Source organism: Pezoporus wallicus, unplaced genomic scaffold (genome assembly GCF_028554395.1).
Source record: "Pezoporus wallicus isolate ANWC-B61680 ecotype Strahan unplaced genomic scaffold, APGP_CSIRO_Pwel_v1 contig_14533, whole genome shotgun sequence".
Lineage (NCBI taxonomy): Eukaryota > Metazoa > Chordata > Aves > Psittaciformes > Psittacidae > Pezoporus > Pezoporus wallicus.
The window spans coordinates 1-21,421 of record NW_026636469.1 but is presented as its reverse complement, the minus strand read 5'-3'; the positions used below and the strand labels follow the sequence as shown (position 1 = coordinate 21,421).

The 21,421-nt window shown below is 61.5% G+C and overlaps 2 protein-coding genes across 2 annotated transcripts; both read left to right on the top strand.

The window, feature by feature from the left end:
- Positions 1 to 325: 325 nt before the first annotated feature.
- Positions 326 to 13,963, top strand: TYK2 (tyrosine kinase 2). The gene is made up of 23 exons (XM_057400346.1): positions 326 to 506; positions 614 to 737; positions 826 to 970; positions 1,059 to 1,222; positions 1,541 to 1,907; positions 2,000 to 2,188; positions 2,533 to 2,690; positions 2,765 to 2,890; positions 3,000 to 3,172; positions 3,249 to 3,355; positions 3,580 to 3,750; positions 3,877 to 3,964; positions 4,045 to 4,172; positions 4,579 to 4,714; positions 4,886 to 5,037; positions 5,114 to 5,264; positions 5,850 to 5,947; positions 7,184 to 7,376; positions 8,316 to 8,434; positions 8,509 to 8,681; positions 10,799 to 10,916; positions 11,990 to 12,100; positions 13,826 to 13,963. The coding sequence occupies exons 1-23, from the start codon at positions 326 to 328 to the stop codon at positions 13,958 to 13,960; spliced, it is 3,507 nt and encodes a 1,168-aa protein (XP_057256329.1). The 3' UTR covers positions 13,961 to 13,963.
- Positions 13,964 to 14,673: 710 nt separating this feature from the next.
- On the top strand, positions 14,674 to 21,277 carry RAVER1 (ribonucleoprotein, PTB binding 1). Its single transcript, XM_057400347.1, has 14 exons — positions 14,674 to 14,874; positions 15,034 to 15,100; positions 16,304 to 16,773; positions 16,851 to 17,042; positions 17,524 to 17,644; positions 17,725 to 17,819; positions 18,619 to 18,718; positions 19,325 to 19,551; positions 19,672 to 19,765; positions 19,863 to 19,975; positions 20,054 to 20,134; positions 20,228 to 20,356; positions 20,878 to 20,946; positions 21,043 to 21,277. The coding sequence occupies exons 1-14, from the start codon at positions 14,674 to 14,676 to the stop codon at positions 21,187 to 21,189; spliced, it is 2,106 nt and encodes a 701-aa protein (XP_057256330.1). The 3' UTR covers positions 21,190 to 21,277.
- The last annotated feature ends 144 nt before the right edge of the window (positions 21,278 to 21,421 follow it).

Sequence of the window (21,421 nt, the reverse complement as noted above, 5' to 3'; positions counted from 1 at the left end):
GATAATGGGATAACGGGATAATAATGGGGTAACAATGGGATAATAATGGGATGATAATGGGATAATAATGGGATAATAACGGGATAATAAAGGGATAATGGGATAATGGGATAACAGGCTTAAGCTCTTCCAGGCGAGGTTTAGATGGAGACTGGGATGAGTAGGGGTTGGGATTGGCAGCAGGGCGCTGCTGGAATCACCATTCCCGGCAGCATTCCCAGCCCATGGCGGCCTCGGGAGCCCTGGGAATGCTTGGACGGGATGGGTCCCGAGCTCCTCCCGCGTTCCCTGAGCCGGCGTTCCCGGTGTGCCCCATGCTCCAGCCATGTCCCTGTGCCAATGCACTGTGAAGCCCAGCGCCTCGGATCCCTGCTGCTTCCCAAGCGGAGCCGGCGTGAAGGTTTTCCTGCACTGGAGCGGGCAGGAGGAGCGGGAATGCTGCCGGATCTACCGCCAGGGCCCGCTCAGCGCCGAGGACATCTGCATCGACCTGGCGCGCCGCATCGGTGCGCGCGGGGGCACGGACTTCCCGACCCCCGGCGTCCCCCACTGGGGACGTGGGGGCTGCCATTCCCGGGAATGCCGCCGCATGGAAGCCCCATTCCCGTTGCAGGGATCACACCGCTCTGCTACAGCCTCTTCGCCCTCTACGACCCCCAGAGCCGCCTGTGGCTGCCCCCCAACCACCTCTTCCACATCGGCACCGACACCAACGTCCGCCTGCTCTTCCGCATGCGGTGAGGCCCGTTCCCGGCTCTCCCAGCGGGTGAGCGCCCTTCCCGTTCCAGGCGCTTGGAAGCGGCTCTTTCCTCCCTGCTTTTCCAGGTATTACTTCCGGAATTGGCACGGGATGGATGGGAAGGAGCCGGCCGTGTACCGCAACGCCCCGCGCCACGGCGAGCATCCCGAGGAGAGGACGCAGGGATCGGCGCTGCTCGACCGAGCATCCTTCGAGTACCTCTTTGAGCAGGTACCGCCCCTACCTGCCCCCCTCGCTGCCATCCATAGCGCAGCATCATTCCTTTGGGATTGTCCCCTGTTATTCCCGCTTGGAACAGGGGAAGTTCGAGTTCATCCACGACGTGGCCTCTTGGAAGGAGCTGCCGAGCGAGCAGGAGGTGCAGAGGTTCAAGAACGAGAGCCTGGGCATGGCCGTGCTCCATCTCTCCCACATAGCCCTCAGGAAAGGCATCTCCCTGGAGGAAGTAGCCAGGAAATACAGGTGATTCCCCACGTTCCTCTCCCGGCATTCCAGCCTGGCTTGGGTTGGAAGGGCTCATCCCGCTTCCATGGATGAGACCCGGGGGCCTCCCGTTGCTTGCTCCAAGCCCCTTGAGCACATCTAAACCTTCTCCCTTCATCCCATCGCGGCATCCCGCAGGGAAGAACGTCCCCCCCGGAGCATCCCCAATCGCTCCCCATCCCTTGTTGTGCTCCGGAGCGGAGGAGAATCCCATTGTCCTCTGTAGGCTCTCCCCCCTTTTTCCTTACGGAATGCTGCCCAGGCTGCCCTAGCGAAGCCTTTCCCTTCCCTCGCCAGCTTCAAGGAGTGCATCCCGCGTTCCTTCCGCCGCCAGATCCAGCAGAGCAGCTTCGTGACCAGATTCCGGCTCCGGAACGTCTTCCGGAAGTTCCTGCAGCGCTTCCAGAGGCACACGGTGAGCGCCGGGAAGCTCACGCCTCAGGACCTCATGTACAAGTACTTGGCCACCTTGGAGCACCTCGCCCCTCGCTTCGGGAGCGAGCTCTTCCCGGTGCTGTCCTTGGATACCTCTTCGGAAGGGGAAAAGGGGCAGCTCAACGGGATCCATCCCGAGCACCCGGTGCTCCCTAAGGAGCCCGGTGTCACCCATGAGGTCCTGGTCACCGGCACAAGCGGGATCCAGTGGCGGGCAGTGCCCGTAGAGGTGGGTGCTTGCTCCTTCCCTTGTGCTCCCGTTGCTTTCCCGTTGATCCCAGTGTGCCCTGTAGGAATTGAGCCCTTCTCCCGTCTTTGCAGAGCACAGAGACCTCGTCCCATCGGGGCTACTTCGGCAGGAAGAGCCGGACCAAGGAGCTGGAGCCCAAGGGATCGGCTCCGGAGCGGGGTGATCCCAAATGGTCCCAGTTCTGTGACTTCCAGGAGGTCACCCACATCGTGCTCCGGGAATGCCGGGTCAGCATCCACCGGCAGGACAACAAGTGCCTGGTGAGCGGAGCTTCCCACATGGGAAGCACAAGGATCTGGTCCGGGTCCAGGCCATCAAGTCATGGAATGGGTTGGGAAGGGGCTGAGGAGCATCCAATCCCAACCCTCTGCCAGGAGCAGGGACTGCTCCCATCGGACCCATCTCCATCTGACCCATCCCCGTGTCCCAGCACTCTCATGGGGCAGAACTTCCTTGTATCCCAGCTGAATTCCCAGTCCAGGTTGAGCCCACCCCTGCTGGGGCTCCCTGTCCCGCATCCCTTTAGCCCCATTCCTCCCTCTTAGGGTTCCTCTTTACTGGTGGCCTTCGGGTGCTGCTGAGCCTCTTCCCTCCCTCTTCCCAGGACGTGGTGCTTCCATGCGCCGGGAACGCTCTCTCCTTGGTCTCCTTGGTGGACGGCTACTTCCGCCTCACCGCTGACTCCAGCCACTACCTGTGCCACCAAGTGGCCCCCCCTCGGCTCCTCATGAGCATCCAGAACAGCATCCACGGACCCATGCAGTGAGTGGCTCATTCCCGGCGGTGGGAATGGATCGGGGTGGGGGTTGCTTATCCCATGGCATTTTTTTTTCCAGGGAGGAATTTGTCCTTGCCAAGCTGCGCCGGGAGGAGGAGGAAGGGCTCTACATCCTCCGCTGGAGCGGCCTGGACTTCAACCGGATCATCCTCTCTGTGGCCAAACGGGGCCGGGAGCAGGTAGGGTGGCGCGGCATTCCCGGGAATCTCGGGCTTGGAGCATCCCGGCTCGTGGGGGAGCCGCCGTGCGCATCCCCGCTCCCGTCGTTGCCAGGGGCCTGGCCCGCGGGGGAGCCTCGAGTACCGGCAGTTCCGGATCCAGAGGAAGGGCGATTCCTTCGTGCTGGAAGGCTGGGATCGGGAATTCCCCACCTTGCGGCAGCTGCTGGACGCGCTCAAGGGCTGCACGCTCAAGTCCGGCAACGAGAGCTTCGCGGCCAAGCGGTGCTGCCCCCCCAAAGCAGGAGGTAAAGGGGAGCCGGGCCGGGAGCAATCCCGGCGTTCCCGGAGCCTCCGCGTCAGCCTCTTCCCTGCCTCCGGCAGAGATCTCGGACCTGCTCATCGCCAGGAAGGCCAAGGCCGGCGCCAGGCAGCTCCTCAACCTCTCCCAGCTCAGCTTCCATCAGATCCGCAAGACAGAGATCACCCAGGTCCTGCCGGCGCCGCGGCATCCCCATCCCCATCCCCATCCCGTGGGATGCCGCCCTCGCCCCTGGGGCGCCGTTGGGTTGGAGCAAGGAGAAGGGGGAGCAAAGGGGTGCCGGGAGCAGGAGCAGCCCCGGAGTGTGGCAGCGAGGGTGAAGGGCTGGAATAGCAGGAAAACACTGGGAACGGGCTCGGAATGACCCCGGCTCCATTGCGTGTCCCCTTGCAGAGAGCCCATTTGGGCCAAGGCACCCGCACCAACATCTACGACGGGGTGCTGAGCGTCCGTGGGGCCGGCGAGGATGAAGCCGAGCACTTCCCCACGGAGCCCAACAACAACGGCCGGGAGCTGCACGTGGTGCTGAAGGTGCTGGACCCCAGCCATAGGGATATATCCCTGGTGAGCCCGTCGGGAACGGCGTTCCGCCTCGCGCTGCTCCGTGGAAGGAGCCGGGAACGGGATGAGCTTCCCGGTCTTTTCCCAGCTTGGGAATGGCGCTTCCATGGGTGCTCCCGATCCCCGCAGGCCTTCTTCGAGACCGCCAGCCTCATGAGCCAAGTGGCCCACGGCCACCTGGCCTTCGTGCACGGCGTCTGCGTGCGCGGCTCCGAGAGTAAGCCATTGCCAGCCCTTGTCCCGGCCCTTCTTCCCGGCGCTGGGGGCACCAGCGGGATCACGGCTCCCTCTTCCCAGATATCCTGGTGGAGGAGTTTGTGGAGCACGGACCTTTGGACGTGCTGCTGAGGAAGGAGAAGGGCCGGATCGGCGTGGCCTGGAAGATCACCGTGGCCAAGCAGTTGGCCAGCGCCTTGAGCTACCTGGTAAGGCGCCTTCAAGGGATGCTTCCAGCCGGGAATGGGGCTGGAATCGCCTCCAAGCACTTGCTCGTGCCCTTGGTGTTGGGAATGAGCTGCTCTGTGCTTCCCAAAGCCCATCCTGGCCATGGGGGGGGGGATGGATCTTCCCCTTTCCTTTCATTCCCTGCTTGAGGTTTGGGTTTCTGCAGAGGGATAAGGAGGAGGGGAAGCAGGGAATGGGAGCCTGGAGCTTTTCCTTTGGGATCTGCCCAAGGAAGCTCCCCGAGGTCCTGCCCCTGGCTTGGGGCAGTCCCAAGCTGAGCACCATGCTCTGTAGTGGGAATACCCGTACCCGTGCCTTGGGATTGGAGGAGCTTTCGGGTGGGTCCCTTTCCAAGGCATCCCGGGATTCCCTGGTTTTTCCCGGCAGGAAGACAAGCACCTGGTGCACGGCAACGTGTGTGCCAAGAACATCCTGCTGGCCAGGAAAGGCCTGGAAGAGGGAGCTGGGCCCTTCGTGAAGCTCAGCGATCCCGGCCTCAGCTTCGCCGTGCTCTCCCGGGAAGGTGTTGCCTTGTTCCACGCTCCCAGCGGGAATTCCAGGGGGATTCCCCCCCTTTTCCCTCCATCCCAGCCTCCGTTTGGTTGGGATTCGGGCCATGGCGAAGGATCCCACTGCGGGGAGCTTTCCCCCTTCTCCCTGCCTGCGTCCTCAGCATCCTTCCCGCGTCCCGCAGAGCGCGTGGACCGGATCCCTTGGATCGCTCCGGAATGCGTTTGGGATGTGGGGAACCTCAGCCCGGCCGCGGACAAATGGAGCTTCGGGACCACCCTGCTGGAGATCTGCTTCGATGCCCACGTCCCGCTGAAGGAGCGGGCCCCTTCCGAGGTGCTGATCCCGCTCCCGGCGCGGCTGCGGGCTTCCCGATGGGAACGCCGCCCTTTCCTGCCGCTCTCTCCCCTAGAAGGAGCGCTTCTATGAGAAGCGGCACCGCCTGCCCGAGCCTTCCTGCCGGGAACTGGGCTCCCTCATCTCCCAGTGCCTGGATTACAGCCCCGCCGGGCGGCCTTCCTTCCGCACCATCCTGCGGGACCTCACCCAGCTCCAGCCGCACGGTGAGCGCGGGCAACGGGGAGGAGGGAGGGAAGGGGGGGAAAGAGGGGGGAAATGGGGGAGAATGGGAAAAGGGAAGGAGGAATGTGGGAAAAGGATGGAAATGAGGGAGGGAAGGGAGGGTAGGAGGTGGGAAAACGGGGGAAAAATGGGAAAAGGGAAGGAGAAATCTGGGAAAAGGGGGGGGGGAGGAAAGGGAAAAGGGGAAGGAAAAAATGGGGAAAGGAGGAAAAATGGGAAAAGGGAAGGAGGAATCTGTGAAAAGGGGGGGGAAGGGAGGAAAGGGAAAGAGGGAGGGAAAGAGATGGGAAAAGGGGGAAAAATGGGAAAAGGGAAGGAGATATCTGGGAAAAGGGGGGGAAAGAGAGAAAAGGGAGAGAAAGAGATGGGAAAAGGGGAGAAAATGGGAAAAGGAGAAACCTGGGAAAAGGGGTAAAAGGGAGGGAAAGAGATGGGAAAAGAGGGGAAAATAGGAAAGGAAAAATCCAGGAAAAGGGGGGGAATGAGGGAGGAAAGGGGAAAAGTCCAATGTGGGAAAGGGGCTGAAGGAGCAGCTCCCCCCTCCCCTCCTCTTCCCTCATTCCCAGCCCTCGTGGACGTCAGCGCGGTGAATCCCGACTTCCCAGTCTCGGATCCCACGGTTTTCCAGAAGCGTTACCTGAAGAAGATCCGGGAGCTGGGGGAGGTATGTGCCCCCCCCCCCCCCCCATTCCAGAAACATGGATTTGGGAGGGAAGGGAATGGTCTTTGCCATCCCCCCAGATTTGAATTGGAATTCAGGATTCCCAAAGGAAATGCTGGGATAAATCCCTCAGGGATCAACCCCGCTTCGGGTGGGCCCAGGGCTTGTCGGTTATCCAGGTCCATTCCAGCCTCTTCCCAACCTGATTCCCAGTGACTCCCCATTGGAGGAATCCATCCTCTTCCCAACTGGATTCCAATGAATCCACAATGGATGAAACCATCCTTTTCCCAACCGGATTCCCAGCAAATCCATATTGGATGAATCCATCCTTTTCCCAACCGGATTCCCAATGAATCCACATCAGATGAATCCATCCTCTTCCCAACCCCATTCCCAACCAATAATCCACATTAGGTGAACCCATCCTCTTCCCAATGAATCCACATTGGACGAACCCATCCTCTTCCTAATGAATCCACATTGGACAAATCCATCCTCTTCCCAACCAATACACATTGGACGAACCCATCCTCTTCCCAACCCCATTCCCAACCAATCCACATTGGACGAACCCATCCTCTTCCCAACCAATCCACATTGGACGAACCCATCCTCTTCCCAATGAATCCACATTGGACAAATCCATCCTCTTCCCAACCAATCCACATTGGACGAACCCATCCTCTTCCCAACCCCATTCCCAACCAATCCACATTGGACGAACCTATCCTCTTCCCAACCAATCCACATTGGACGAACCCATCCTCTTCCCAATGAATCCACATTGGATGAACCCATCCTCTTCCCAATGAATCCACATTGGACGAACCCATCCTCTTCCCAATGAATCCACATTGGATGAACCCATCCTCTTCCCAACCCCATTCCCAATGAATCCACATTGGACGAACCCATCCTCTTCCCAATGAATCCACATTGGACGAACCCATCCTCTTCCCAATGAATCCACATTGGATGAACCCATCCTCTTCCCAATGAATCCACATTGGACGAACCCATCCTCTTCCCAATGAATCCACATTGGATGAACCCATCCTCTTCCCAATGAATCCACATTGGATGAACCCATCCTCTTCCCAACCCCATTCCCAATGAATCCACATTGGACGAACCCATCCTCCTCCCAGCCACCCCCCCACGGTCCCCTCTTCCTTTCCCGTGCCGTTGCTCCCCGGCGCCGCCGGGAAGCCGGGCTCCGGGCTCCTTGTCCCGCAGGGACACTTCGGGAAGGTTGGGCTCTACTGCTACGACCCCACCAACGACGGCACCGGGGAGATGGTGGCCGTGAAGTCCCTCAAGGCCGGATCCAGCCGGGAGCTCCTTTCCAGCTGGAAAAGGGAGATCCAGATCCTCAAGACCCTCTACCATGAGAACATCGTCAAGTACAAGGGGTGCTGCAGCGAGCAGGGTGGGCACCCATGGGTGCACGGGGCGGGGGGGGCACCCATAGGGCTGGGCCAGCACCCAATAGAGGGCTGAGGACCAAGGGGATGGGGAGGAGGAGCCCTAGGGAGCAGCTCCGGGGATGAAGGATGCTGGAAGGGATCAAGGGGAGGGCATCGGTGTGGGGCAGGGGGGTGGGATGCTGGGATGGGTTCAGTGGGAACACTGGAAGGGGGCTGGGACGCTGGGATGGGTTCAGTGGGAACAGTGGGAGGGGGCTGGGACACTGGGATGGGTTCAGTGGGAACACTGGGATGGGTTCAATGGGAACACTGGGATGGGTTCAATGGGAACACTGGGATGGGTTCAGTGGGAACACTGGGATGGGTTCAATGGGAACACTGGGATGGGTTCAGTGGGAACACTGGGATGGGTTCAGTGGGAACACTGGGATGGGTTCAGTGGGAACACTGGGATGGGTTCAATGGGAGCACTGGGATGGGTTCAGTGGGAACACTGGGATGGGTTCAATGGGAACACTGGGATGGGTTCAGTGGGAACACTGGGATGGGTTCAATGGGAACACTGGGATGGGTTCAATGGGAACACTGGGATGGGTTCAGTGGGAACACTGGGATGGGTTCAATGGGAACACTGGGATGGGTTCAATGGGAACACTGGGATGGGTTCAGTGGGAACAGTGGGAGGGGGCTGGGACACTGGGATAGGTTCAATGGGAACACTGGGATGGGTTCAATGGAGAAGGGTCGGACACCCCATCCCTTGGAGCATCCCGGTTTAGCGCAGGGCACGGGGATGAGCTTCAGGTCCCTCCCACCCCATCCCCATTCCATGCTGCTCCGACCCCTTCAAGCCCCCAGTCCCCTCCCTGGTTTTGGGGGGGGGCACCGCTTCCCATAGGGGATTTGATGCCTTCTCCCTGGCTTCCCTGCCCTCCCCGCAGGCGAGAAGGTGGTGCAGCTCATCATGGAGTACGTGCCCTTGGGCAGCCTCCGGGATTACCTCCCCAAGCACAGCGTCGGCCTGGCGCACATCCTGCTCTTCGCCCGGCAGATCTGCGAGGTGAAGCCTCCTCCTTCCCTTCCCCAGCCCTCCTTCCCACTGCCTTCGAGCCTTTCCCGCTGCCCCTTCCCTAGGGAATGGCCTACCTGCACTCCCTGCACTACATCCATCGGGATCTGGCCGCCCGGAACGTGCTGCTGGAGAACGAGCACGTCGTGAAGATCGGGGACTTCGGCTTGGCCAAAGCCATCCCCGAGGGCCACGACTATTACCGGGTGCGGGAGGATGGGGACAGCCCCGTCTTCTGGTGGGTACCGCTCTGGGGGGGATGATGGGTGCTGATGGGTGCTCATGGGTGCTGATGGGTGCTCATGGGTGCTCATGGGTGCTGATGGGTGCTCATGGGTGACTATTACCGGGTGCGGGAGGATGGGGACAGCCCCGTCTTCTGGTGGGTACCGCTATGGGGGGGGATGATGGGTGCTCATGGGTGCTGATGGGTGCTCATGGGTGACTATTACCGGGTGCAGGAGGATGGGGACAGCCCCGTCTTCTGGTGGGTACCGCCGATGGGTGCCCCGCGGTATGGGGGGGATGATGGGTGCTGATGGGTGCTCATGGGTGCTCATGGGTGCTCATGGGTGACTATTACCGGGTGCGGGAGGATGGGGACAGCCCCGTCTTCTGGTGGGTACCGCTATGGGGGGGATGATGGGTGCTGATGGGTGCTGATGGGTGCTCATGGGTGACTATTACCGGGTGCGGGAGGATGGGGACAGCCCCGTCTTCTGGTGGGTACCGCTATGGGGGGGATGATGGGTGCTGATGGGTGCTCATGGGTGACTATTACCGGGTGCGGGAGGATGGGGACAGCCCCGTCTTCTGGTGGGTACCGCTCTGGGGGGGATGATGGGTGCTGATGGGTGCTCATGGGTGCTGATGGGTGCTCATGGGTGCTCATGGGTGCTGATGGGTGCTCATGGGTGACTATTACCGGGTGCGGGAGGATGGGGACAGCCCCGTCTTCTGGTGGGTACCGCTATGGGGGGGGATGATGTGTGCTCATGGGTGCTGATGGGTGCTCATGGGTGACTATTACCGGGTGCAGGAGGATGGGGACAGCCCCGTCTTCTGGTGGGTACCGCTATGGGGGGGATGATGGGTGCTGATGGGTGCTCATGGGTGCTCATGGGTGCTCATGGGTGACTATTACCGGGTGCGGGAGGATGGGGACAGCCCCGTCTTCTGGTGGGTACCGCTATGGGGGGGATGATGGGTGCTGATGGGTGCTGATGGGTGCTCATGGGTGACTATTACCGGGTGCGGGAGGATGGGGACAGCCCCGTCTTCTGGTGGGTACCGCTATGGGGGGGATGATGGGTGCTCATGGGTGCTCATGGGTGCTCATGGGTGCTGATGGGTGCTCATGGGTGACTATTACCGGGTGCGGGAGGATGGGGACAGCCCCGTCTTCTGGTGGGTACCGCTATGGGGGGGATGATGGGTGCTGATGGGTGCTCATGGGTGACTATTACCGGGTGCAGGAGGATGGGGACAGCCCCGTCTTCTGGTGGGTACCGCTATGGGGGGGATGATGGGTGCTGATGGGTGCTGATGGGTGCTGATGGGTGCTCATGGGTGACTATTACCGGGTGCGGGAGGATGGGGACAGCCCCGTCTTCTGGTGGGTACCGCTATGGGGGGGATGATGGGTGCTGATGGGTGCTGATGGGTGCTCATGGGTGACTATTACCGGGTGCGGGAGGATGGGGACAGCCCCGTCTTCTGGTGGGTACCGCTATGGGGGGGATGATGGGTGCTGATGGGTGCTCATGGGTGACTATTACCGGGTGCGGGAGGATGGGGACAGCCCCGTCTTCTGGTGGGTACCGCTATGGGGGGGATGATGGGTGCTGATGGGTGCTCATGGGTGACTATTACCGGGTGCGGGAGGATGGGGACAGCCCCGTCTTCTGGTGGGTACCGCTCTGGGGGGGATGATGGGTGCTGATGGGTGCTCATGGGTGCTGATGGGTGCTCATGGGTGACTATTACCGGGTGCGGGAGGATGGGGACAGCCCCGCCTTCTGGTGGGTACCGCTATGGGGGGGATGATGGGTGCTGATGGGTGCTCATGGGTGCTGATGGGTGCTCATGGGTGACTATTACCGGGTGCGGGAGGATGGGGACAGCCCCGTCTTCTGGTGGGTACCGCTATGGGGGGGGATGATGGGTGCTCCTGGGTGCCCATGGGTGCCGATGGGTGCTCATGGGTGACTATTACCGGGTGCAGGAGGATGGGGACAGCCCCGTCTTCTGGTGGGTACCGCTCTGGGGGGGAATGATGGGTGCCGATGGGTGCTCATGGGTGCTGATGGGTGCTGATGGGTGGCCATGGGTGCCGATGGGTGCCCCGCGGTCCAGGTACGCCGTGGAGTGCCTCAAGGAGTGCAAGTTCTCGTACGCCTCGGACGTGTGGTCCTTCGGGGTGACGCTCTACGAGCTGCTGACGCGCTGCGACGGGGGGCAGAGCCCGCCCGTGGTGAGGCCGGGAATGGGAATGGGACTGGGATCGGGATCTGGAATGGGATCGGGACTGGGATCGGGATCGGGAATGGGATCGGGACTGGGATCGGGATCAAGAATGGGATCAGGACTGGGATCAGGATCAAGAATGGGATCGGGATCTGGAATGGGATCAGGATCTGGAATGGGATCGGGACTGGGATCGGGATCTGGAATGGGATCGGGATCTGGAATGGGATCTGGAATGGGATCGGGACTGGGATCGGGATCAAGAATGGGATCAGGACTGGGATCGGGATCAAGAATGGGATCAGGACTGGGATCAGGATCCGCATTGGGAATGGAATCAGGATCGGGAATGGGATCGGGATTGGGATCAGGATGGGGATTGGGATCAGGATCAAGAATGGGGTCGGCAATGGGACTGGGACTGGGATTGGTATCAGGATCAGGATTGGGAATGGGATCGGGGTCGGGAATGGGATCAGGATTGGGATCAGGATCTGGGCTGGGATCGGGTTTGGGATTGGGATCGGGATTGGGATCAGGATCAGGATCTGGGCTGGGATCGGGTTTGGGATTAGGATCGGGATCAGGATCTGGGCTGGGATTGGGATTGGGATTGGGATCAGGATCTGGGCTGGGATCAGGTTTGGGATTGGGATCGGGATCAGGATTGGGATTGGGATCAGGAGCTGGGCTGGGATCGGGTTTGGGATCAGGATCAGGATTGGGATCGGGATCAGGATCTGGGCTGGGATTGGGTTTGGGATCGGGATTGGGATCGGGATCGGATCTGGGCTGGGATCGGGTTTGGGATGAGGATTAGGATCGGGATCAGGATCTGGGCTGGGATCGGGTTTGGGATTGGGATCAGGATTGGGATCAGGATCAGATCTGGGCTGGGATCGGGTTTGGGATCGGGATCAGGATTGGGATCGGGATCAGGATCTGGGCTGGGATCGGGTTTGGGATTGGGATCAGGATTGGGATCGGGATCAGGATCTGGGCTGGGATTGGGATCGGGATTGGGATTGGGATCGGGATCCCGGGGTCACGGTTTCCCGGTTTCCCCCCCCCATCCCGCAGAAGTTCCTGGAGCTGATCGGGGCCACGCAGGGGCAGATGACGGTGCTGAGGCTCATCGAGGTCCTGGAGCGCGGCCGGCGCCTGCCCAGCCCCAGGGACTGCCCGGCAGAGGTGATGCTGCCCCGCGGGCCTCCATCCCTGTGTCCATGTCCCTGTCTGTGTGTCCTTGTGTCCGTGTCCTTGTGTCCATATCCCTGTGTCCATGTCCCTGTCTGTGTGTCCTTGTGTCCGTGTCCTTGTGTCCATATCCATGTGTCCATATCCCTGTGTCCATGTCCATGTGTCCATATCCCTGTGTCCATATCCCTGTGTCCATGTCCATGTGTCCATGTCCTTGTGTCCATATCCCTGTGTCCATGTCCATGTGTCCATGTCCTTGTGTCCATATCCCTGTGTCCATGTCCTTGTGTCCATATCCCTGTGTCCATATCCCTGTGTCCATGTCCATGTGTCCATATCCCTGTGTCCATATCCCTGTGTCCATATCCCTGTGTCCATGTCCTTGTGTCCATATCCATGTGTCCATATCCATGTGTCCATATCCATGTGTCCATGTCCATGTGTCCATATCCCTGTGTCCATGTCCCTGTCTGTGTGTCCTTGTGTCCATGTCCTTGTGTCCATGTCCATGTGTCCATGTCCATGTGTCCATATCCCTGTGTCCATATCCCTGTGTCCATGTCCCTGTCTGTGTGTCCTTGTGTCCATGTCCTTGTGTCCATATCCATGTGTCCATGTCCATGTGTCCATATCCCTGTGTCCATATCCCTGTGTCCATGTCCCTGTCTGTGTGTCCTTGTGTCCGTGTCCTTGTGTCCATATCCCTGTGTCCATATCCATGTGTCCATGTCCTTGTGTCCGTGTCCTTGTGTCCATGTCCTTGTGTCCATATCCATGTGTCCATATCCCTGTGTCCATGTCCATGTGTCCATATCCCTGTGTCCATATCCATATCCATGTGTCCATGTCCTTGTGTCCATATCCCTGTGTCCATATCCATGTGTCCATGTCCTTGTCTGTGTGTCCTTGTGTCCGTGTCCTTGTGTCCATATCCCTGTGTCCATATCCATGTGTCCATATCCATGTGTCCATATCCCTGTGTCCATATCCATGTGTCCATGTCCGTGTGTCCATATCCATGTGTCCATGTCCGTGTGTCCATATCCATGTGTCCATATCCATGTGTCCATATCCATGTGTCCATGTCCGTGTGTCCATATCCATGTGTCCATATCCATGTGTCCATATCCATGTGTCCATGTCCGTGTGTCCATATCCATGTGTCCATGTCCGTGTGTCCATATCCATGTGTCCATATCCATGTGTCCATATCCATGTGTCCATGTCCGTGTGTCCATATCCGTGTGTCCATATCCGTGTGTCCATATCCCTGTGTCCATGTCCGTGTGTCCGTGTCCATGTGCCCAGCTCTGTCTCTGTCCCCCTGGGCTGTGCTGGCCCCCAGGGCAGGAAGGAAGCGGGGAGGAAAAGGGAAGTGGAGCCAAGGGAGGGGAAAAAAGTGGTAAAAGGGGAAAAAGTGGGGAAAAAGTGGGGGAAAAGTGGAAAAAGAGGGGAAAAAAGTGGGAAAAGTGGGGAAGAAAATTGGGAAAAGTGGGGAAAGGGAAAAGTGTGGAAGAAAAGTGAGAAAACTGGGGAAAAAGTGGGAAAGGGGGGAAAACTGGGGAAAAAGTGGGAAAAGTGGGGAAGAAAAGTGGGAAAAGGGGAAAAAAGTGGGGAATAAAGTGGGAAAATTGGGAAAAAAGTGGGCAGAGAAGGAGAAGGGGAAGGGGAAGGGGGGGGGCCGCTCCCGGTCCCATCCGCCCCCCTTGCCCCCAGCTCTACCGCCTGCTGCGGAGCTGCTGGGAAGCGGAGGCCTCGTTCCGGCCGGCGTTCCAGAACCTCGTGCCCCTGCTCCGGAGCTTCCAGGAGAAATACCGGGACCAGGCGCCCTCCGTCTTCAGCCTCTGCTGATGGGGGGGGACACGGACACGGACACAACGGGGACCCCCCCGATCTGCTCCCCATTGCACTGCATTGCGGGGGGGGACGGACAGGACCCCCTCTCTGCTCCCCATCCCACTGCATTGCGGGGGGGTTCCTGCATCCCGATGCCGCCATTCCCGGTATTCCCAGGGCCGGGATGAGGCCGAACACTGTGAATGAGACTTTGGGGGGGAGGAGGATGAGGACCCCCCCCCCCCCAATTTGGGGGGCCCCCTCCCCAATGAATGGGGCTTCAGCACCAGGACTGTGGCACTTTAAGGGGGGGGCACTGCTCTATGGGGCTCCTCCTTATTTATTGCCCCCCCTTCCCCCAGCAGTGGGGGCGTGGGGGGGCGGTGGGGTGGGGGGGACCCCCCCTTTCTCCCCCCCAATAAAGGATGTAATGGCCCCAACCAGCTCCTATAGGGGGTTATAGGGCTGCGGGGTCTTTTGCGAATCATCCAATCAGAGCGCGGTAATCGTCCAATCAGAGCGCTGGGCTCGCCGCCTTTTGCCCAATCAGAGCGCGGAACACAAACTAAAAGAGCCGTTTCCATCCAATAGCGAGCCCCGTTCCTCCCGCCTCCGCTTGTGTCGCTCTGCCCAATCCCCGCCTCGCACACTCCGCGCCTCGGCTGCCGCGACCAATGAGACAGCGCCTTCTATCGCAGCCCTCCGCTTAAGCTCTCCAAGCGCCCAAGATGGCGGCCGCGTTGTCCGTACCGGGGCCCGCGGAGGCTCCGGTACCGGAGGTAGGCCGCGGCCTAGGCCGGGCCCCGGAGGAGGCGCTGCCGCCGCTGGACCGGGCCGAGGTGCGGAGCCGCTTGGCCCGCAGCGCCCGGCAGTTCCGGAACCGCCGGAAGTTGCTGATCCGGGGGCTCCCGGCGGACGTGAGCAACCAGGTACCGGGTCCCGGCCCCCGCCGGGTCCCTGCCGGTATCCCGTGGGATCACCGCGGGCCCTGTGCCCCGTCCCCTCTTCCCGTTATCCCGGCGCCGGGATGCTCCGCAGGGACTGGGCCGGGACGGAGCCGCCGATCCCGGCCTTCCCCGTTCCCGTAGGAGGTGCATGACCTGCTCCGGGACTACAAGCTCAAGTATTGCTTCGTGGACAAGGGCAAAGGGACCGGTGAGTTATCCCGATCCCGGGGATCCCAAATCCATGGCGTTGGGACCCCCCCCCCCCTCCTTGGATCTGGGGACCCCAGTGCAGGAGCGGGGCTGGGAATGCTCAGCCCGGGGCTTTGGGCAGGGACAGGACAAGGGGGTGGCACCGGGAAGTTGGGGACGGAGCCGGGAGCTCGTCCCGGTGCGGGTGCCGGGATGCTGGGATGGGGTCAGTGGAGGCGCTGGGGATGCTCCAGCTGTGGTACCCCCGCCTGGAGCCGGGATGCTCCTGAGCCCATTCCCAGCCATTCCCTGCTGCTTTTCCCCTCTTGGTCGCCTCAAACCCCCCCTTATCCCCTAGCAATTCCCTTCCAACCCAGCTCCATCTTCCCCCCCGCCACTTTTCCCTATGGCATCACTGGGATGGGGTCAGTGGAGACGCTGGGGATGCTCCAGTGTGAGGTATCCCTGCCTGGAGCCGGGATGCTCCTAAGCCCATTCCCAACCATTCCCTGCTGCTTTTCCCCTCTTGGTCGCCTCAAACCCCCCTTATCCCCTAGCAATTCCTTCCAACCCAGCTCCATCTTCCCCCCGCCACTTTTCCCTATGGCATCACTGGGATGGGGTCAGTGGAGACGCTGGGGATGCTCCAGTGTGAGGTATCCCTGCCTGGAGCCGGGATGCTCCTAAGCCCATTCCCAACCATTCCCTGCTGCTTTTCCCCTCTTGGTCGCCTCAAACCCCCCCTTATCCCCTAGCAATTCCCTTCCAACCCAGCTCCATCTTCCCCCCCGCCACTTTTCCCTGTGGCATCACTGGGATGGGTTCAGTGGGGACACTTTGGATGCTCCAGTTGTGGTACCCCTGCCTGGAGCCGGAGGTCGGACTGGGATGCTCCTAATCCCGTTCCCTGCTGCATTTCCCCTCTTGCTCACCTCCCCCCCCCATCCCACAGCGATTCCCTTCCAACCCAGCTCCATCTTCCCCCCCACTTTTCCCTATGGCATCACTGGGATGGGTTCAGTGGGGACACTTTGGATGCTCCAGTTGCGGTACCCCTGCCTGGAGCCGGGATGCTCCTAATCCCGTTCCCTGCTGCTTTTCCCCTCTTGGTCACATCCCCCCCCACTTATCCCACAGCGATTCCCTTCCAACCCAGCTCCTTCTGCCCCCCTTTACCCTCTGCCCCCCATCCCCGTTTCACTCCCCCCCCGCCCCCTTGCAGCCTTCGTCACGCTCCTGAACCGCGACCAGGCCGAGGCGGCCATCGCCCGCCTGCACCGGAGCCGCCTGCGCGAGCGCGAGCTCTCGGTGCAGCTCCAGCGCCCGGAGGCCCTGCTCTGCGTCGCCAACCTCCCGCTGCGCCTCAGCCAGCAGCAGTTCCAGGAGCTCGTCCGCCCCTTCGGCAGCCTCGAGCGCTGCTTCCTGGTCTACAGCGCCCGGAGCGGCCACTCCAAAGGCTACGGCTTCGTGGAGTACATGAAGAAGGAGGCGGCGGCGCGAGCCAAGCTCGAGCTGCTCGGCCGCCGCCTGGGCACCCGCACCCTCTACGTGCACTGGATGGACGCCAAGCACTTGACCCCGGAGCTGCTGCACTCGCGGTGCCTGTGCGTGGACCAGCTGCCCCGCGGTTATTCCGACCGGGACGAGCTGCGCCGCCGCTTCTCTGCCGCCGGCGCGCCCGCCTTCTGCCAGGTGAGCCGGGCCTTCCCGTTGGGAACGGGGCGGGGGGGGACGCGCCGGGAGCCGGCTGCTCACCCGCCTGTCCCCAGCTGGCCTACGGGCAGGACGGGCAGCTCCAGGGCTTTGCCGTGCTGGAGTACGAGTCGCCGGAGCTGGCCGAGCTGGTGCAGGAGGCCACCGACGGCATCGCGCTCGCCGGGAAGCACGTCCGCGTCTCCTTCTGCGCGCCCGGCCCGCCCGGCCGCAGCATGCTGGCTGCGCTCACCGCGGCGCAGGCGACGGTGGGGCTCCTGCTCCCCTCCGCCCCATTCCCCTTTCCCTTCCCCGCTTTCCTTCCCTTCCATTCCCATCCCTTCCCCAGTTCCCACCCCTTCCCTAGTTCCTTTCCCTTCCTTTCCCTTCCCAGTTTCTTTCCCTCCCCTTTTCCCGGTTTCCTTCCCTTCCCTTTCCTGGTTTCCTTCCCTTTCCCAGTTCCATTCCCTTCCCTTTCCCAGTTCCATTCCCTTCCCCAGTTTCATTCCCTTCCCTTTCCCTGTTTCCTTCCCTTTCCCTGTTTCCTTCCCTTTCCCAGTTTCCTTCCCTCCCCTTCTCCTTGCTCCCTCCCCGTGGTAACGTGCACCGCTGCCATTCCCAAGGCTGGCATCCATTCCCTATGGACGCGCTCCCATTCCTCGGCTCCCCGGGGTTGGGGGTGGTGGGAACGGGCCCCCGATCCCTAGGGAATGCGGTGGGGGCGCTCCCTCATCCTGCTGCATTCCCAAGGCCCTGACCCGCGGCCAGGGGCTGCTCCCGGAGCCCAGCGTGCTGCAGATCCTGAGCAGCCTGGGCAACCCCGCGTCGCTGCAGCTCCTGCTGGCTCCGCTGCTGCCCGCCGGGAAGCAGGGTAAGGAAAAGGGGGGGATCCCATGGGAGCGCCCTGCCGGGAGGCAATTCCAGGCCTCTGGAATGTTCCCCACCCGCCAGGCATCCTGGGAGCCGCCCCCTCCGTGCCCCTGGGGAGCAACCCGGCGCTGGCCACCGCGCTCCTCCAGCTGCTGCTGCAGCCCCGAGGCCCGCAGGTAACCGGGAATGCCCCGGGGGACAAGCGGGATGGGGATGGGGGGTTTGGATGGAGAAGGGGCTTGGTGCTCGCTGTCAAGGGCATGGAGCCGGGCTCTGGTCCCAAGGGATGGGGCAGGCTGCTCCGGGGGGGGTTGAGGGAAGAGTGGATCCATGTAAAGGGTGGTCGGGATGGGAACACGGCATTCCCGAGCCAGTGGGTGCCAATGGGCCCCGTGCTTCCACCCCACTTCCATGATCCCGGATAACTTGGGTGCCAATGGGCCCCGTGCTTCCACCCCGCTTCCATGATCCCGGATAACTTGGGTGCCAATGGACCCCGTGCTTCCACCCCACTTCCATGATCCCGGATACCCTGGGTGCCAATGGACCCCGTGCTTCCAACCCACTTCCATGATCCCAGATAACTTGGGTGTCAATGGACCCCGTGCTTCCACCCCACTTCCATGATCCCGGATAACTTGGGTGCCAATGGGCCCCGTGCTTCCACCCCACTTCCATGATCCCGGATAACTTGGGTGCCAATGGGCCCCGTGCTTCCACCCCACTTCCATGATCCCGGATAACTTGGGTGCCAATGGACCCTGTGCTTCCACCCCGCTTCCATGATCCCGGATAACTTGGGTGCCAATGGGCCCCGTGCTTCCACCCCGCTTCCATGATCCCGGATAACTTGGGTGCCAATGGACCCCGTGCTTCCAACCCGCTTCCATGATCCCGGATAACTTGGGTGCCAATGGACCCCGTGCTTCCACCCCACTTCCATGATCCCGGATAACTTCCCATTATCCTTAACAGAGACCGGGAATCCTGGGGGAGGCACCGCTGAGCTCCCGGCCCCACAGCGCCCTGGCTCCGGCTCAGCCCCCGGGCCCGATCCTGCCCGAGCTCCCCGCTGGTAAGAGCAGGAGATCCCTTGGGATGGGGATGGATCCCGGTGCCATCCCTCCTCTTCCCCTCCCCGTTATCCCTTGGGATGGGGATGGATCCCGCTGCCATCCCTCCTCTTCCCTTCCCCGTTATCCCTTGGGATGGGGATGGATCCCGCTGCCATCCCTCCTCTTCCCTTCCCCGTTATCCCTTGGGATGGGGATGGATCCCGGTGCCATCCCTCCTCTTCCCCTCCTCGTTATCCCTTGGGATGGGGATGGATCCCGCTGCCATCCCTCCTCTTCCCTTCCCCGTTATCCCTTGGGATGGGGATGGATCCTGGTGCCATCCCTCCTCTTCCCCTCCCCGTTATCCCTTGGGATGGGGATGGATCCCGCTGCCATCCCTCCTCTTCCCTTCCCCGTTATCCCTTGGGATGGGGATGGATCCCGGTGCCATCCCTCCTCTTCCCCTCCCCGTTATCCCTTGGGATGGGGATGGATCCCGCTGCCATCCCTCCTCTTCCCCTCCCCGTTATCCCTTGGGATGGGGATGCATCCCGGTGCCATCCCTCCTCTTCCCCTCCCCGTTATCCCTTGGGATGCATCCCGGTGCCATCCCTCCTCTCCCGCAGGTCCTGAGGTCCCCCAGGGCCGGACCCCCATTCCCGTCGCCGCTTTCCCGGCTCCGCTGGGAATGGATTGGGATGGGGGGGCGGGGGGGCCGCTCCTGCCCCCCCCCCGCCCCACTCCCGCCCCCCCTGCCCCCGCCCAGGCCCTGCAGGGGCTCCCCCCCCCGGCCCTGCTGGGCTCCGTCCTTGGGGGGCTCCAGAAGCCGAAGCCGAGCGAGAGCGGAGCCGGGGTAAGGAAGTGGGGGGGGGGGGGGGGGGGGGGGGGGGGGGCCAATCCTGCTCCTGCAGCACCCAACCCCCCCCATCAGCACCCATTGGACCCCCCCATTGTTCCCCCCCCCTCCCTGCAGGTTTCCCTTCTGGGGGACCCCCCCAAAGACTTCAAGATCCCCCTAAATCCCTACTTGAACCTGCCCAGCTTCCTGCCACCGCCCAGCTTAGGAGGTGAGTGCCCCCCCCCCCCCATCATTCCCATCCTGGAATTTCCCCCCTTTTTGGGTGCAATTCCGCCTTTTTCCACCCCCTTTTTGGCCTTTTCCAGGTGCTGCCCCCAAAGGCTTGAACCTGAGCCCGGGGGGGTTGGGGGGCAGCCCCAAAGCTCGGCTCCCGCAGCCCCCCCTGCCCACAGATGCCTTCACCTTTGATTGCCAACCGGTAACGGGGGGGGTTAAATTGGGGGGGGCTGGGATCAAAGCTCCCCCCCTTTTTAACCCTCTTTATCCCTATGGGAAGGATTTGGGATCCCGGATTTACCCCCAGGCACGGGACCAGGCTGGAGCCATCCTGGGGGGGTTTGGGCACAGCAGGACCAAGGTAATGCCCCCCCCCCCCAATTCCAAGCATGTGATTGGGGGGGGTACTGGGAATTGGGGGTCCCCATCCTCACTCATCCCTTCCCTCTTGCAGCTCCCTTCCTCGCCCGGGCTGGAGCGCGGGGGGGGGCCCCCCCCCACCCTGCCCCTCTTTTACTCAGGCTCCCCCACGTCCTACTTCACCAGCGGCCTCCAGGCCGGCCTCAAGCAGAGCCACATTAAGGTGAGAGCCCCCCCTTTATACCCCCTTATCCCCCCCCTTCTTTATCCCCCCCTTTATACCCCCCCTTTATACCCCCTTATCCCCCCCTTCTTTATCCCCCCCTTCTTTATCCCCCCCTTCTTTATACCCCCCTTTATACCCCCTTCTTTATACACCCCCTTATCCCCCCCCTTTCTCCCCCCCCTTTCTCCCCCCCCTTTATACACCCCCTTATCCCCCCCTTATCCCCCCCTTCTTTATACACCCCCTTATCCCCCCTTATACCCCCCTTTATAACCCCTTTTGTACCCCTCTTCTTTTTACTCCCGCTCCTTATACCCCCCCTTTATAACCCCCCTTTATGCCCCCCTTTAAACCACCCCTTTATACACTCCCCCCTTTATACCCCCCCTTTTTGCCCCCCTTATACCCCTCTCTTTATATACCCCCCCATGTTTATCCTCCCCCTCTTTATACCCCCTTTTACCCCCCCCCATAATGGGGTCCCCCCCATTCCTTAACCCCCTCCTTCCCCCCCTCAGGCCCTCCGGCTGCCTCCATCCAGCCCCACAGACGCCGTCCTCCCCTTGCCCCCCCCCAGCCAAGCAAAGGTACAGCCCCCCCCCCCCCCCCCCCCCCCCCAACCCCATAACCCCCCTTCATTCCCCCCCCCCCCGTTAACCCCCCTCTTTCTCTTTGCCTTTCAGAGCCCGGGGGGGGGCCAGAAGCGAAGCTTCTCCCAGCTCCTGCCCCCCCTGGAGCCCAGCCCCAAGGGCTGCTATGTGGGGCAGCATTCCCAAGGCCTGGGGGGGCACTACGCCGACTCCTACCTGAAGAGGAAGAGGATATTTTAGCCCCCCCCCCTTCCCCATTAAATCCTATACAAACAGGGGATGCTTTTCCCTGCAGTTTGGGTTCTTTTAGGCCTTTTGGGTTAGTTTGGGGGGGCAAATATTGGACACCCCCCCCCCCATCCCAGTCCCCTAAAGGGGGGGGTCCTTCCATCATCATCATCATCACCATCGTCATCCCCCCCAAGCAGTAACTGGGAGCTTTGTGTGCCCCTGCCTTAACCCACTGCTTGGG